Here is a 17,955-nt window from a genome sequence, read left to right as displayed (position 1 = left end):
ATGGGTAAAATACCTCATATTAGAATACATATGTATGTATATAATGCATACATGTATAGTAATATAAATGTATATGTAAAAAATAAAATTTTTTAATTAATAAAAATGGGGAGGCATTTTCTCTATCTAACAAATTATACAGTACTCTGCTTGCATGCCAGAAGAGGGCATCAGATTACATCATAGATTGTTGTGAGCCACCGTGTGATTGTGACTTGAACTTAGGACCTCTGGAAGAACACTCAGTGCTCAAAACTTCTGAGCCATTGCACTAGCCCCCTCTTCTGTGTTTTTATTTATTTATTTATTCATTCCTTTTACATCACAATCACAGCGTCATCGTACTTGTCCACCCAGTGCCATTCTTCCATCCTCACATGATCTTCCACTTTTCCTGCTCACCTTCTCCTCTGAAAAGAGGACAACCCCCACACACACAAGCACCACCACCATACATACAAACACACCCAGCACATCAAATCGCATCAGCACTAAGGGCATCCTCTTCCATTGAGAACAGATGGAATGTGAACTATCCACTGATCTATGCTGAAGTTTTGTAAAAGTTCAAAACTTCTGTTCTTTAGATTTTCTAAATCAGGGATGTCATCTAACTGCACAATTAGAGTGAAGGTTTTCATTTTCATTAATGTTGCCAAGACTTCAGTGAACCAAGGACCATATTAGACCCTCCAACAAAAATGTCCAGACTCCCTTCAACCTATGGAATTATCAAGATATGAATGACTCACCTAATTCCTAGTCTTTACAGTACCAAAACTTATGGCATTGTCTGATGAATTTGAAAAGCTTGTTTATTGTTCATGTTCTGAATATAGCTAAGGAATTCTGAGATGAAAACATTGAACTCTCTTTTTTTCTTTCTGTGAGTATCTAAAACAAAATGCCAAGAGAAACTGTAGAACACTTTGGACAGTTCTACAGAATAATCCACTTGTGGTTAGGATTTTCTAGTTCCTCCTAGACACAAGAAAACATTTCAAAGAAGACTGGCAATTCATTGCAAGATTGAAGATAAAGCTGCTACTCAAAATATGCAAATATCATCTCACATTTTGATATCAGTGTTATAGTGATCATTTAACTATTTTAGTTTCATTATAAATTTTATCTGAAGTGCATTCTTGATGATCATCTGAACTTATGGTATTCCATTTCATATATTTCATGCTATAATTGAACTTTACTTCATATCCTTTTCATAAAATATAAAGCATCACATAGAAAAATTTAGTCCAGTTTGAACAATTTGTTTTCACATGTTTTAACATTCGCATAGACAACAGTTAACATGTAGTGAACTTAGAAACAATGAGAAATAGGAGAGTAGTACATTTATAAATTATGAGAGGGACTTGTGAAGGACTACCTTAAATTATGCAATATTCCGTGAATGTCTTGCAGGAAATGCCTAATAGATAAGCAGTGCAGTATATTTAAGACTCTGTGTCTGTTTAAGTGCTTATATTTCCATAATTTAATCACAGTTTCTGTGCATTTTGCGTCATATGTTTGCATAGTAAAAAGATGAAACTGCTGGTAAAAAGTATCAGACAGAGCAATGTGAAGGGTAATCTGAGGCCATTAATGAAAGGTTTTATGACATTTATTAAGAGTCAGATAGAGACTTGGAATTCACAGAGTCTAAACATAAATATTATGCCATCTAAGTAAGACCTGAAATTTTCACTCCACTATAACTTAATTTACAACCTAGTACCTTCAGTCTTTTATACATTTCCTTTGGAAGATGGCAATTCTTCCTTGAATATACTTCAATTTTCAATATAAAACCTCAGCTGGGATTAAATATAGAATTTTTATTTTATAGAATGTGTTACTATAGAGTTATAGCCAAGTTAAAAATGTGCATTTTCAAATTGCATTTCCTTTGAAAGATAACTACTTCCAGTCTCTGCCCCACAAATGGCTTGTTTATGGCTCACATTGTCACATTGTTCAGAAAATACATATACTCATGGTACATTAGGAGAATTCTGCTGTACTGTCTATACAATCTGGTCATATCCACACCTAAAAGTTTTCTGAATAAAGTCAAAATTGTAGAGCATGATTGTAGAATTCATGGTAATTATGCCTTCTTCTCTCTGCAGTGAGGAAAAAGTAGATAGAACTTGTGATATTCTTTCTATCTTCAGCTCATCTACACAGAATTGTCATATCAGAGGTTACTTTCCTATGTGGAGATGTGTCTAATATTGAAGAAATGACATACTGGCTTCCACTGTCAATTGTTTGTTTCATTAGTTCTTAGATTCTTGCTGAGGTGGTGTGGAAAACATTTAGAATTTCAAGCCTATTTTTCTACTCATTAGAAATTTTTCTTCATAGATTTTATTCAATTAGTTCAATTGCTGAAGATGTAGTTTTCTCAGATTGTACTAAATTGAATGTAACTAAGGGTAAATTTGAAATGTTTATGAGATTAAGGTATAATAAAACATAATACAAACTCTCTGGAAGAATAGATGGTTTACAAACCATGGATAATGGTATACATTTTATACAATGTATAAAATGCAGATGTAACAACAGCTCCATCAGTATTTGCATACCTACCTAGGTGTATTAATGTAAATATCTTTTTAATTTCTGTCTTTTCACATGACATTTTTATTTCAAAATTAGTTTTACTGGCCAATTCCAATAAAACCATTTAAAAATACGTTCCCCCGGATTTAGTCATTATATGATATGTACAAAGATCAAAGGGAACACGTAACAACACAGTGGTTTATGTACGCATATTTGTGTTGTTCCTTAGGAATGTATTCAAAACCTACCCATATACTTAGGAATATATTTTATCTGGCAATGCTGTTACATCCAATTAAACATTTCTAGGTCATGACCAAGATTTGAAGTTCAAGATCACAAGGCAAAGAGTTGTATTTACATACATACAATACACTTACAATATGGTTGAGAACACTAGCAAGTGATATAGGTATGTTGAGGATACAAAGACATTAGATATTGCTTCATAAAACTAAATAAGTTAAGAATCAGAAAAGGCACATGGCTTTCTTCACCAGGATGAAAGTATTTGAATGATTTTCCTACTTGTCCTGGGTGAACTCAAAGATGAATCAACAACCACCTACTGGGAAATGAGTTAGTTCTGCCTCTATGTAGCAGGCTGATAGCTAGGAATAATACGGAGGGGCTAGGCAAAGCTTCTCATTGGATAGCCATTATTCTTTTCATATGCCAGAAAAGCTAAGAACTGACATTCTAACATCTCTTCACATTCTCACCCTAAGAAAATACTGTTTCACTCTTAACACACTATTTATAAACTAGCCATTACTAGATTATACATAACTATTTATATTGTTACATAGTGTATACTAGGTATCTAGCATATAACTAGATTATACCATATAACTAGTTATGACTATGACATTCTCATCATAACCAGAAAAGGTGCAGATTCCTTACTATATCTTGGTTTTGATGTTTACTCCCCCTCCTTCATCTGATACTCTGCATTATTCTCTGACATGATTGAGCATTTTTACCACAGGGTCACAGAAATAAAGCCCAACGTCCATGAATTCATACTTCAGAAATCATGGGAAACTAACTTTTTCCTCGCTTAGATTGTTTTCTCAAGCATTTTCTTACAATAACAGAAAAGTAACTCATGTACCATTTTCCCCTTTTGTTTGGCTAGTTTTTGTTGTTGCTGTTGTTGTTTTATAGAAAATAGAGTTTATGTTTCATACAACATATTTCATTTAGGTTTCCCCTTTTCCAATTCCCCATTTACTTTTTGTGAACTGAACAATTTCTCCTTTGTAACCTCTATGAAGGAATGCAACTTTCTTAGAACCTAATTCCTGACACTCAAACTACTAAATAACACATTTGCATTTTTAACTTAATTTTTAAAAGAAAAATATTCACTTTACATCATGATTGTAATGCTCTCCCTTATCTTCCCCTGGTCCCATGCTTTCTCCCTCTTCTCCTCTATTCCTTTCCCCTAGTCCTCAAAAAGGGGAACCATGCTCCCCTACCAACTGACCCCAGCCTATCAGGTTTCATCAGAATTGCCTTCATCCTCTTCCTCTGTGGCCTGGGAAGGCCACCTCACCAGAAAGAAGTGTAGGCAAAAGTGTTATGACATGAAGTTTGTAGATATTTGTTATTATAGAAGTTGGAGATTATGTAAAAGACAAAATGGGACATTTGTGTAGGAGTGAAAACCAACCTAGGTGACAAAATGTAACAGAGGAGGAAAAGTGTTCGTTAAAATCTTTGTAGGCTGAGCTAGGCATGCTATGCTCAGATTAAACTGATATATAATGTCAGTGCACACTAATGCACAGAAGCATAATTCTTTTTCTCTTGGTCACATCAGAAATTGTTTCTATATCAAGTTTATGGGCTTATTTTATTTACTTTCTTTATATGCCATCTGAAATTCTCTCTCTCTCTCTCTCTCTTTCTCTCTCTCTCTCTCTTTCTTGCTATCTCTCTTTCTTCTCTCTCTTTGTGTCTATGTACTTGCCTGTCTGTAACTGTCTCTAATTCTGTATCTCTATCTCTCTTTCTCTGTCTTTCTCTCTTCCACCCCCTTCATCTTCTTGAAATATGTTTCATGTTTTAATTTATTCTGATTGTATGAATTAGTGGGAACACAGATTCTTATATAGCACCAAGGTCACTTCATATCTGACAGTGAATAAGAAACTCACATAGCCCTTGTTGTAGTTTCTAGGTGTGTTTAAAAGTTGTGAAACCCCATGAAATGATAAATTGTCAGTAGTTAGTACTTGAATACTGTAAATCTATTAAAACAATAGCCAGCACATATTAAGGCATACGAAAAGCATGTAACTTAAACTAATGTAGAATTTGCGGTGTTTCTGAGTTTGTTATTGGATTTTACTCCTCATATTTTCAAATTCCTGGGGATATAGGAGTGATCCAAGAAACCGAATTAAGCATGAGGTGAACAATAATCACACACACACACACACACACACACACACACACACACACTGAAAAGAAGATTTAAAGAGAGGAAAGAGAAGGTAAAATAATATAATTATAATATTAAAGCTTTGGATTGTTAACAGAAAATGTCTTCAATTTATGATTTTTTTTTCAGTCGATTCTCTATTGATGTTAAGAAAGACATGATTGCCGGGAGTGATAACACATACCCATATTCCCAGCCCTCAAGGAGGCAGAAACAGGCAGACCTCTGTGAGTTCAAGGTCAGCCTGGTCTACAAGGCAAGTTCTGGACAGCCAACACTACACACAGAAACCTTGTCTGGAAAAAACAAAACCAATCAACAAACAAACAAAAACCCAAAAACATGACCAAGGCACTCTTTCAAAATGTAGCATATAACTGGAAGCTTCCATGCAGTTTTAGAGGATTAGTTCATGATACACACTGTGAGAAGCAGGCAGTCATGGTCCTTAAGCTGAGAGCCACACATTCTGATATGAAAGCAGCAGGCTGAGGTTCAGGGAGGTGTGGTAACATGGGTTTATGAAACTTCAACGTCCATTCCTAGTGAGGCATCGTCTCCGTCAGTGCCATGCTTTCTAATATTTCTAATCCCTCTCAAACAGTTCCACCAACTGGGGATGAAGCATGCAAATATATGAGTCTAGAGGGTCCATTCTTAGACTGCCACAGTAACTTTCATGTACGTTCACAGAAGAATCAGAAACATGCAAAGCATTGACTTTGAAAGAAAATTGAAATAAAGATACTATACATTGAATCCATTTGAAGTACATTAAATTAGGGATTGTTATATCTATAGTAAAATGTTAATTAAGTATATATGGAAATAAGAGAAACCTTTTAAAAATATTAGAAATATATGTGATATTAATAACCATGTTTTTATTTATAATTTACCTACACAACTTAATTGTGGGCCCTTGTCTGCAGGTGGAGGAGACTCTCCCTCCTGGTAAACTTGGTGTTGGTACATAGATGAGCAGACCCCTCCCCCCTGCTCATACAACTCACCAGACCCAAATGTGTTAAAAGATAGCTCCTTGCAGACCCTAACCCACACAAAAGGTGTCAAAAGCTGCCTTATTGAAGAAAAACATATCAAAGGCACCCTGGAGACAAGCCCCAGGAAGGGTCCTGGGAGTGTCTCCTGCATTTCAGGTAAAGTTGGTTTAAAAACCCAGAGTCTGGAAGATTTGGTTAGTGTACATCTCATTTTCCCCTCAATAGCTTCTTATCCTTGTCTTTTTTTTTTTTTTTTTTTTTTTTTTTTTTTTTTTAATCATTAAGCTTAGTGAATTAAAATCTAGTTCCTTGATTCTTGACTGTCTTTATTTTAGCCAAGTGCAGTCAGTTATCTGCCTTTTGCAAGCCAGAGGCTCCCTTCCCCCTCTGGAAGGGACACAGATTTTTATTGTCTCAATCCTCGCTGAGCATTGCTGCCCAGTGCCCTCCTTCCTGACCCAGAAGGCCTTCTTCATGACGGGTTCTCAGGATGGAGCCTTGCCTCCAGAAGGCTGAAGAAAACTCTGTGACCAGGTTCTCAGCCCAGCCTCCCAGAGAAAGGAGCCGACACTTAATGGTTTACATTTTATGTTCAAGGGATCACTTGCAGAAAGTTTACACCAATATACTAGGGAATTAAACATTCTCTATGTACATACTAGCACAATGTGTGTTTACATACCATGAGTGCTGATATTGTATGTTCATGTGGTCTTGATAGCACTTTTTAATTGAAAATTTTTAATTGAAAAATTATGGCTTGTAGGACTTCAAAATTCATTCCCATACAGAGAAAGTGTTTTATGTTGTTTTCACTTCTTCTTTTTTTTTTTTTCTTTTCCTCACTCTTAAAATTTTTAAATTTTATTTTCATATATTTCACGAAGTTGTTCAACCTTAGATATATTGGTTCATTCAAAATTTGTGCCTGAGTTCAATTTTTTTTTTATTATCCTGTCTTAAGAATCTCAAGTCTAACATATTAAGACTGATATGAAAAGGCCAATCCTCCTACAGAGCAGGCTGTTCCAGACAATACTTGTCATTCTGAGCCTTATAAACCTCTGTGACATTGACAATGTCAAGAGTGTACATCAAAATAAATCACAATGTATTCCTTATATACTCTTTTTATAAGGAGTACATTCTTTTTTATAACTTGTTAGAGGTTTAATGATTCCAAAATCACAGGACAAACCCTCATTTTTCCAAAATTACTTGTAGTTGTCACACAAAAAGCAACAATGGACAAATTAAGCAGACCAGAGGGACTCTAATTCAAGAGAGAGAGAGAAAAGTCAGACATAAACAATGCTCGATTGCAGTCTGAATTTAGGTTTACTCATGCAAACAAAGTTTGTTTTTTAAATTTTTGTTTTTGTTTTGTTTTTAATTAACTGAATTTGAAAATAAGGCACCATGGCTCATTAGTGCTTGAAAATCACCTTTCTTATTTACTTATGACAACAGATAGTTTTGCACTCTGAAAAGAACCCTTGAAAGCTGGTTACCAACACTTCCTTTGACTGGAGGTGAAAGATTCTCTCATCTTGGTGGCTACATTTCATTGTGTTTGCTCTTGTGTGTTAGAATGAGATAATTTTGGATTGTTAAAAAAAACCAAACAAACAAGCAGCCAGAAACTTGAAAATAAATAAATAATAAACAAACAAATAAATAAATGTTTAAATATCCAAGGACCAGAAAAACAAATTAGATGACCAGTTTTCTAAAGAAAATTTTCTGAGGAAAAGGAATCTGGAAGAAGTTTGTCTACATTTACCAAAACTGAAGAGAACATTAAGAACTTCTTTGTCACAACCCAGGGAACAATAAGTAATGACAATTGTGCATAATAAGTAGCTTGTGTTTGGCTTTTAAAGTCTACTTCAGCAATAGCTTAATTACTACAAAAAATGTGCAGACATTTTTATTGCAGGCATGTTTACCTGTCATTATAGATCACTTTGAAGATTCTGAGCAGTCAGTTTATCTAGAGTAAAATTATCTTTAAAGGAGAACTGTAGTACAGGCTATTTTGTCTACTGACAATGTCTTATTTACAGTATTTACTTAGAATAAATACATTTAGTAAACATCATACCAAGAAGGAAGGGTGTTGGAAGACATGAACTATGTATGATAAATAACAAATGAACTCTGAACGAAGCATTTTTAAAATTTTATTTATTTTAAAATTATTTTACATTCATGCATTTGTGTATGCCTTGTACATGTGTCTTTCCTAAGACAGTTGTCAGCTGTCTGATATGGGTGCTAGGAATTAAACTTTGAATGTCTGGAAGAACAGTGAATGGTTTTAAGCACTGAAACATCTCTCCACGCCTTTAGTGGAATATTTTTAAAGAATGCAAGACAGGCATACTTGGTAATCAATATTAAACATAAAATAACACAAACAGATATATGTGCTTGCAAAAATAATACTAAAGTGATTCTTTTCATAGCTTAATTATAACTGCCTCCACATCCTGTATCCATAAGTTTTGAATACTCAAAGTAATTTAAGTGAGATGTGTACAGGCACATAGACATGATAATGTACACTACAAGGTGACTATGAAAGCTTGAAGACACCTTGTCCATTGTAATAGAAAGGGAATGGGTGGGGAACCTACATCACCATGAATTTGTAGAGTATTTTGGTCTCTTGAATACAGGCTTTTGCAACTTTCTCTAGAACTTTTCACAATTGAGTTTTTTTAAAAATATTTATTAATTTATCCTTGTTACATCTCAATGGTTATCCCATCCCTTGTATCCTCCCATTCTTCCCTCCCTCCCATTTTCCCCTTATTTCCCTCCCCTATGACTGTTCCTGAGGGGGATTTCCTCCCTCTGTATATGCTCATAGGGTATCAAGTCTCTTCTTGATAACCTGCTATCCTTCTTCTGCGTGCCACCAGGTCTCCCCCTCCAGGGGACATGGACAAATATGAGGCACCAGAGTATGTGTGAAAGTCATACCCCATTCTCTACTCAACTCTGGAGAGTGTCCTGTCCACTGGGTAGATCTGGGTAGGGGTTTAAATTTTACCACCTGTATTGTCCTTGGCTGGTGACATAGTTTGAGCAGGACCCCTAGGCCCAAATTTGCCTATCATAATGTTCTACTTGTAGGTTTCTAGGACCCTCTGGATCCTTCTACTTTGCTATTCTCCCATGCTTCTCTCATCTAGAATCCCAGTAGGATGTCCTTCCTTCTGTCCCAGTTTCCTGGTAAGTGAAGGCTTTTATGGGACATGCCCCTTGGGCTAGTATGCAGAGATAAGTGAGTATATACCATTTGATTCTTTCTGCTTCTGGTGTTAACTCACTCATTATGATCATTTCTAGCTCAATCCATTTGTCCACAAATTTCGGGAATGCCTTGTTTTTAATAGCTGAGTAGTATTCCATAGTGTATATGTACCACAGTTTCCTTATCCATTCTTCTACTGATATACACTTAGGCTGTTTCCATGTTCTGGCTATCATGAATAAGGCTGCTATGAATATGGTTGAGGAAATTTTCTTGTTGTGTGCTGGGGCATCTTCTGGGTATATTCCAAGGAGTGGAATAGCTGGGTCTTGAGGAAGCCCTATTCCCAGTTTTCTGAGATAGCACCAGATAGATTTCCAAAGTGGCTGTACTAGTTTGCATTCCCACCAGCAATGAAGGAGTGTTCCTCTCTCCCCACATCCTCGCCAGCATGTGGTGTCGCTTGAATTTTTGATCTTAGCCATTCTGATGGGTGTAAGATAAGTTGCTGTTGTAAAAATAATACAGTATTGTTTAAACAACCAATATATATTTATTTTGTCATTAAAACCTTAGCAGTCCTAAGTAAAGGTAGAATCAATACCGGTAGAGCCTTCTTCCTAGCTCTGATGGGTCTACCCAGTGTGCCTTCACATGGCAGATAGAGCAAGAAGACGGTGGAATCTCCTGCTTATAGGCAGGTCGAGTATAGGCAGCCTCCCGAGGACAGTGTCAATGCAAATCACCCAATACCACAGGGTTGGCTAAAATACCAACATGAAGGAAACTAAATAATCAACCTTAAACAAATATTTACATGGCATTTATTTAAATTCATTTTAAAGATATGAACTAAGAGGCTTGAAAAATGATTCAGAGGTTCAGAGCATGTACGGCAGTTACTGAATCTCTTCCTAGCATGCTCCCTGGGCTGCTCACACCTGCCTGTAACTTCAGTTTTGGGGAAACTGATGGTCACTTCTTTCCTTGGATAACTGCATTAAAATGCACATACTCCTACACTTATCCCACACAGATACACATGCATACACATAATTTCAAAAATGTTTGAATACATCTCATATTAAAATATGAGCAAATTTACTTTGCCATAAACAACTCTTGGTATAAAAGTCTATTATTTCTGATTCAAGAGAAGATTATAGGAGTGTCCATAAAGATGGCAATGGTCTCTGAAATATTTTCCATAAATTTAAAAATGAAATTACTGGAGAAATAGGAAACAGCAGGTGCATGTGCACACTACATGTTCATACCTCATTTTTTACTGTAGTGAAAGGTGTTGAAAAAAATGAGTGACCAGTTAGTCTATACAGATGACATGTCTGGCATTTGAGAACAGTCTTGTAGATTTTTTTTTTTTATTCTGTGTTTCTAAAACCATTCTAAGTGTGTTTCACAAAACTCATTGGTATAATGTTTTCTTATTTTAAGTTACTGGAAAATAAGGATGCATTGAGTTCCACAGAAACTACACAGAATTTGAATAAGGGGTCCATCTGTATATAATCACTGATTTATGACTATACCTCTGTTCCTTCATCTGTGGCAGGGAGCATGTGGCTTATAAAGTCTGACATTTACTGTCTGGCTAGATGTTGAAAACTGACACACTCTGCTCTTAGATATAACTGTATTTTAATGTTAAATTTTATTGTTCTTGTTGACAGTAAATTTTAGAAAGTCTCTTTTAGAATAAGCGAATCAATTATCCAAAGCAGCTGCTTTTGTCTTTGCATGTGTCTCTGATATCAGAATCTTGAGAGATAACAACGCAGCACTGATAATTCCCAGGATAACTTTGTGGCTTTAGTAATTTTGATCTTTATAATTCAGGGACTCCCAGGACAATCTTCCTTATTGTTTTATATTTGAAGCATCAATGTGATTCTGATTTCTTGTGTAATTTCTAGTCATATGAGTTTCAGACAGTAGTATATCAATACAAAGGAAGAAAACCATAATTAAAATGTCATTTTCAAAATATGTTCTAGTCGTTAAATAATACAATTAAAGATAGCACTTCATTTTTTAACAATGGAGTCATGGCTTATTGTGACAATGTCTTTGATAACTTGATTTATACCATTTGTATAAATTTTTATTATTTTGTTTTCAAAATGATTCTAGATAGGTTATCTTTATATATATATATATATATACATACATACATACATACATGCATACATACATACATATATCTGTTTTTATGTGAATGTATAACATCCAGATTCCATACTTCATGTTGCTGCATTCCAGAAATATTTAAAAATGTAAGAAAAGAGTACACTCACATCTGTATAAATTCTAAGTTATTCTTTTGTAGGACAGAGAAAATTTTATTTGAACACAGAAGTACTTGCTATACCTCTTGGTAATGTTGGAAGCTTGACTAAATATCTTAAATGTAGTTTAAAGTTTGTATTGGATTGCAAAAAAAAAATGGATAATTGATCTTTAACCTAATCTGTTTAATATAAACATAATAAAGGATAAAAACTTTTCTCTTATGAATTACCATTTATATAAGTAACATGAGAGTAAAACAAGGTTATATGCAAAGTGATTATAGTCCTCTAATGTTGGTAAATGCTTTCAGGTTTATAGAGATTCTCTCTTTATTCTTAGTATTCTCACTACAAGCATTGGGTTTTAAGTGCAGACCCCAGAAGAGTTCCCTACCTCTATGGAGTTTCTAAATGAGAATTTGTGTCAGAATTACCTGATGAACCTTTTAAAAATATACATGCCTGTAAATATCCTGTGTGTTAATAATTGATTATTCATAGAAGGAGCTAGAAAGCTCTGAGTCTCAGACTCTACAAACACTCTTAGATTTTAGACAAAGAGTCAAGGTTCCAGGAGATGGCTCAGTATGTAAGAAAGCATTCATTGTTAGTGAGGGATACTGAATTCATTCTGGAAACCCAAGTAAAGATAGAAGGTAACAACTAATTCCACAGAATTGGCCCTTCATCTCCACAAGCACACCCTGGTATGAGTTTGGAAGCACACCTATAGTATACACAAAATAAAATAATAATAAAAAATTAAACACAAATTTTTCTCATTAAGGAATACAATATTTCTGAAAAGATATCTGTGTCATTACTTATTGTGGACCCAGCAATTTTGTATGGAACTTCAGTTATAATATACAATTTTAATTTTCCTTCATGGAGGTATTTGCAAAGTTAGTTTTGTTTTGCTTTGCTTGTTTGTGATCATGAACAGAATTTATGTCACTGTATTTCATTCACTGTTTCCCACTTGGGCTATTAGGATTATCTGGGTCAAAGGTAGAGTTCATTTTTTAGGTGGTTTGTGTGTAAGATCAATGCTTTAATTTGGAATTTTTGCTATAATAAAGTGAGAATTTGTTGAGATTATATTCTAGGCTTAAAAAATGAGTGTTGAGTATAAGAGCATGTAACCAAACAATCTGTGCAGCAACTACTGTATGGGACATATCTTTAATAAGAATGTCAGTAAAATTTCTCTAGGTTATGTATTGTAGTCAATTTTATGTATCAATTTGTGTATTTTTCCTTTTTATTAGCCAAAGAGGAGCTTCATAATCTCATTATTTGATGAATGTTGTATTGTGTATGTATATGTGATATATATATATATATATATATATATATATATATATATATATATATATATATATATATATATATTTGTATAAAGGTGCTGGTACATTTATGTAAAATGTAGTATATACTACATGTACTATAGTATTATATATACTACATAACTATTAAATATTATGTGGCATACATGATATATTATGTATTATACATATGACATATTTTAATATATTTTATATTATATAAATTATTTTAAATAAATTTTAGTTGATTCTCTACCCTTTTGGAGATGACTTGGAATATCTGCATGCCCACATATGTGCACACATATACCTATAAGCACAGTAGGTAAATTTGCATTCCAACTGTCACTATTATACTTTCAATATATTTTTTGTTAAATACTTATACTAAGCATAATGTCCTTTGGAATTGTCCATGTTTCTATCATGTTCTTTATTACTTTAAAGTCTTTCTGTTGTGCATCATTAAATGTAGGGAATTCAGAAACATTTTTCAGTGATGAGATTGGAACAGAAGGTATGAAAAACTGTCTCTTTCCACATGTTATTGTTCCAAGCACCCACATACCATATATATAGTTCTTATTTTGCACAGATGGTGTTTTTTAGTACAATATTTAATTTTTGGAAATATTGCAAACTTCCAGTGACTGCTTTTGAGTGGCGTTTTAACATCAGTAGTCCTCTTAGAAAAATCACATACAAATTAGACATCCTGCATTATAACTATCAGTCATATAAGTACAGAGCATTTGTCTTAACGATGGGATATTAAAGAAAGCAGCAACAGTAGGTGTTTTATGGAAAGGAATAAGCTGTAATGTGAGTCAGAACACCATCAATACACTTATACTGCCATTAAGTAAATCTACTTGAGCACCTAAGAACTCAGAATACGAGAATAGCCCCCCTTAACAAATGATCTTTTAAATGAGAGATTAAATGTACACAGGATTTTTCTTCCCTTTTATGTATATTCCTGAGTAAGGCAGATGGATTATATGATTCAAAAATGTTACACTGATGTCTTGGTGGAAATTCAGAAGCTATTTTAAATCAGAACACGTTCATTCACATAACATCGTGAAGACGTGTGGCTGTCTGATACATGGCAGTAGAATGGATTAAGTTAGCTCAAAATCAGTTAACGATTGTCTGATCCAGAAAACTAGGAAGAACTCTGATTGACATAAATGTTTATTGTGTTTGAATGCTGATGGTGCATTTCCATGGCAGAGTCTCCTCTATGGTTTTTGATATTCATAAATGAAAAGGCTGTGCATTGCCGACTATCTAATTGGTAATTTAATTTCCCTAATAACTTTCTTTACAGGAACTTGATTTTGAAACCAAAACAAGTTATACACTGCGCATAGAAGCTGCAAATCGAGATGCTGATCCCCGCTTTCTAAGCTTGGGTCCATTCAGTGACACAACAACTGTGAAGATAATTGTGGAAGATGTAGATGAGCCTCCTGTGTTTTCTTCACCACTATACCCCATGGAGGTATCCGAAGCTACACAGGTGGGGAATATGATTGGCACTGTAGCAGCTCATGACCCAGATTCTTCCAACAGCCCTGTGAGGTAAAGGCTTGTTGCTTCCCTTTCCTATTATTCTCGTCAGTAGTATTGTGTTCACAGGCATGCTTCTGTTTAATGGTCTTTTCTGATTTGCAACAGATAAACTGCTACTTTCTCTTTAAACAAAGCCACAGTCTAAAACTGACAACAGAATAAGAACCACAATGCAGCTTCACTAATTCAGTATAGTTATTTATTAATTAAATTAAGGGTCATTTAAATAAAATATTCTTGAAATTCCTCTGTGTGGACAGCATGTTGTTATTAGCCTTATTGTTTCTAGCTGTTAAAAAAGAAACAATACTTTATCTATGTATACAGATAATTTAAATTACTATTCTAATTACTAGACTAGACATGATATTATCAAAAAAATCTCTTTAGTTATAAGACATTTATGATATGTAAACATTTGAACCTATCTACACCTGCCTATCTGAGATCAGCTTGTGTGTTTTTATATATGTATTTGTGAGGATGTGATGAATAATTCATGTAGCATCAGATGTGAACATAATAGGTTAGTATACTTGAGAATATATGAGCATTGTTTTATATAATTTGAGTTTGTAATACAATTCCCCTCTCAATGGCTGTTATAGTTTAATTTCTTTTGCTGTTCTAAGATATCTTTAAAACAATCAACTGAAAGAAAAGTGCTTACTTTCACTCACAGTCCCATGTTTCAGTCCTTCCTGACAGTGGGTACATAAGACAGCTGGCCAAATCATATTCATAGTGACACATAGGATTAATGCACACTCACTTGATTCTTACCTGTGCTCAGCTTGGCTTCTTTGTTCTTTTATATCTCTTAGTGTTTATATGTATAAATCCATGGATACAAACGGAGTTTATTTATTTATTTATTTATTTATTATTAATTATTTTATTAATTTATACTTGTTACATCTCAATGTTTATCCCATCCCTTGTATCTTCCCATTCTTCCCTCCCTCCCATTTTTCCCTTATTCCCCTCCCCTATGACTGTTCCTGAGGGGGATTTCCTCCCCCTGTATATGCTCATAGGGTTTCAAGTCTCTTCTTGGCAACCTGCTGTTCTTCCACTGAGTGCCACCAGGTCTCCCCCTCCAGGGGACATGGTCAAATGTGAGGCACCAGAGTACGTGAGAAAGTCATATCCCACTCTCCACTCAGCTGTGGAGAATGTTCTGACCATTGGCTAGATCTGGGTAGGGGTTTATAGTTTACCGCCTGTATTGTCCTTGGCTGGTACCTTAGTTTGAGCGGGACCCCTGGGCCCAAATCTGCCTAGTATTGTTCATATGTACAATATAGGGTTAACTGCTTGTGATCAGATAATCTGACAGGTGGCTTGTCACTAGAGGAGACTGTTTTTCTCTCTTAGTAGTCATTAAGTGCCTGTAGCATTACTTCTAAGTGTGAGAACTTATGAAATTTTCTCTAATTGTAGAATATGGACAGGGAATGTTTTTCCATCTTGTACAGCTGAGGAGCTCCTTCTTAGGGAATGGTGGTATTCACAGATATGGGTCTTCCCACATTAATTAACATAATTAAAACAAACCCTCAAGTCATGCTCAGTGTAGGCATAATTCAGTTACTGATAATAATCTTCTACTTAAATTATTTAATTTAATGAAGTGAAGCATAATCTTTTCCCGGAGCTGATAGTATTGGAAGGGCATGTACCATTATTTAGGGTCTCAATGAAAAGGACCATTTAGAGATTTCTAAAGAGTTCATTGGTATTCTTTATCTTAATTTATTTTCACTTTATAGTGAATATATTATATTTATTTTATGATGAATAAAATATAGAAATTGTATATAAAGTTATTTAAATTATCCTTAGAAACAATTACATTTTTCAGAATATTTTACATGGGATGAGACAATGGTAAGTATATATGGTAATTAAAGGAATTGAAAAGCAAAACAGAAATGGATAATCACTGGTATTAGGGAAGGTGAAGTAAGGTTCAAAGTTTAACTCAGAAAGAGATATATAGCTTAAAGGACAAATTCCAGACTACGTAATTCAAAATATCATGACTTTTACCAGGGAAAGAACCTTTCTGTCTAATGTTTTTCAACTTGCTTTCTTTTCTTGAAAAGTAAAGAAGATGAATTGGATGTTAAGGAGAAGCTTACCTTATTTTTTCACAGAGATAGGTTTGTGCCAAATGACTGAAAATGATTTACTTCTGTTTACATATGTATTAATTTTATCAGATTAATTTCTTCACCTAAATCTAATACTTAAAGCATTTCATTGTTTAAATTATTTTCTTAATGTTGGCATTAATATTCATGGAACATATTTTTACTGAATCTAATTTCATATATGTGTCTTTTCCATCCATTTATGATACTCTTTTAGTGGCCCATGTAATGCTTTTCCTCTCATACAGTCTTTTAAAAACTGACTCTTTTCCCAGCCAATGCTGGGATTTGTTGCATGGTCTGCATTATATTATGTGACACCCTATATTGCTCTGTGAATCAGCAATAAAGAAAAATTGTTCAAACACGTGCTTTTATTTTACATTTTTCCTTTTAAATTACAAATAAAAATCATGACCAAGATAAGCAAATATTGTCATTATGTATTTTCATTGTTATATGTTCATGACAATTTATTTTAATGTCAAAAAAGTCAGCTAAATTTGTCATTTTATAGACGGTCACTTGGCTCTTTCTAAGGATTTATTTTATGTTCCTGTGTGTGTGTGTGTGTGTGTGTGTGTGTGTGTGTGTGTGTGTGTGAATCTGCCGATGCTTGTAAAATCCAGAAGATGGTGTGTAGCAGGAAATACAGGAAATTGAGAGGTGCCTGACATGAGTTCTTGGAACAGAAGTACAGTGTGTGCTGTTAACTGTTGAGCAATCTGTCCTGCTCCCATGTTTACTATTTATCATTAAGATTATTTTGTAGTCACATATATCCCAGTAAATCGAAAATATTAAACAATGTGTGGAAGTGAACATGTAATTTCATTAAAAGATTATTCAACTTTCATACTGTAAATCGTCCATCAACACATGCATACACGGTGCAAAGAACAGTCTTCTAAAGAAGCAGGAAACAAAAACTCTGTAAGGCTATATGGCAACTCATTTTATTATGGTGGTAGAACGTAATGAGTCTTCATAATTGTGATCTTGCTTTTATTATTTCACAAATTTTGTTATATTGTTTCACATTTATTTAAATTGTGTGTGTGTGTGTTTGTGTGTCTGTGTTTGTGCACAAGTGTGTGCAGGTACATTTACATACAGGTGACTATCTGGAGTGTGGAGAAAAGCAAACAACATGTGAGCTCTGATTTCCTTTCTTACCATACGGCTTCAGATCACAAATATCTATTGTTTTTGAGACATCAATAGACAGTGTTTGCTTTTTGTAATAACTTAAATGAAAGAAAGTGCTAAACCATTCAGACACTGAA

General features: G+C 34.3%; 1 protein-coding gene across 1 annotated transcript in view; it reads left to right on the top strand.

Moving 5' to 3' along the window:
• Positions 1-17,955, top strand: part of Cdh7 (cadherin 7) — a 140,090-nt gene that overhangs the window by 67,639 nt on the left and 54,496 nt on the right. Inside the window, exon 6 of the mRNA XM_051147201.1 lies at positions 14,269-14,522. Coding sequence (XP_051003158.1) covers positions 14,269-14,522 — 254 coding nt within the window. The remainder of the gene's footprint in view (positions 1-14,268; positions 14,523-17,955) is intronic.

The sequence above is a fragment of the Acomys russatus genome, chromosome 6 (assembly GCF_903995435.1).
Source record: "Acomys russatus chromosome 6, mAcoRus1.1, whole genome shotgun sequence".
Taxonomy (NCBI): Eukaryota; Metazoa; Chordata; class Mammalia; order Rodentia; family Muridae; genus Acomys; species Acomys russatus.
Note: the sequence above shows the minus strand (reverse complement) of the source record. Positions and strands in the feature narration are given on the sequence as shown.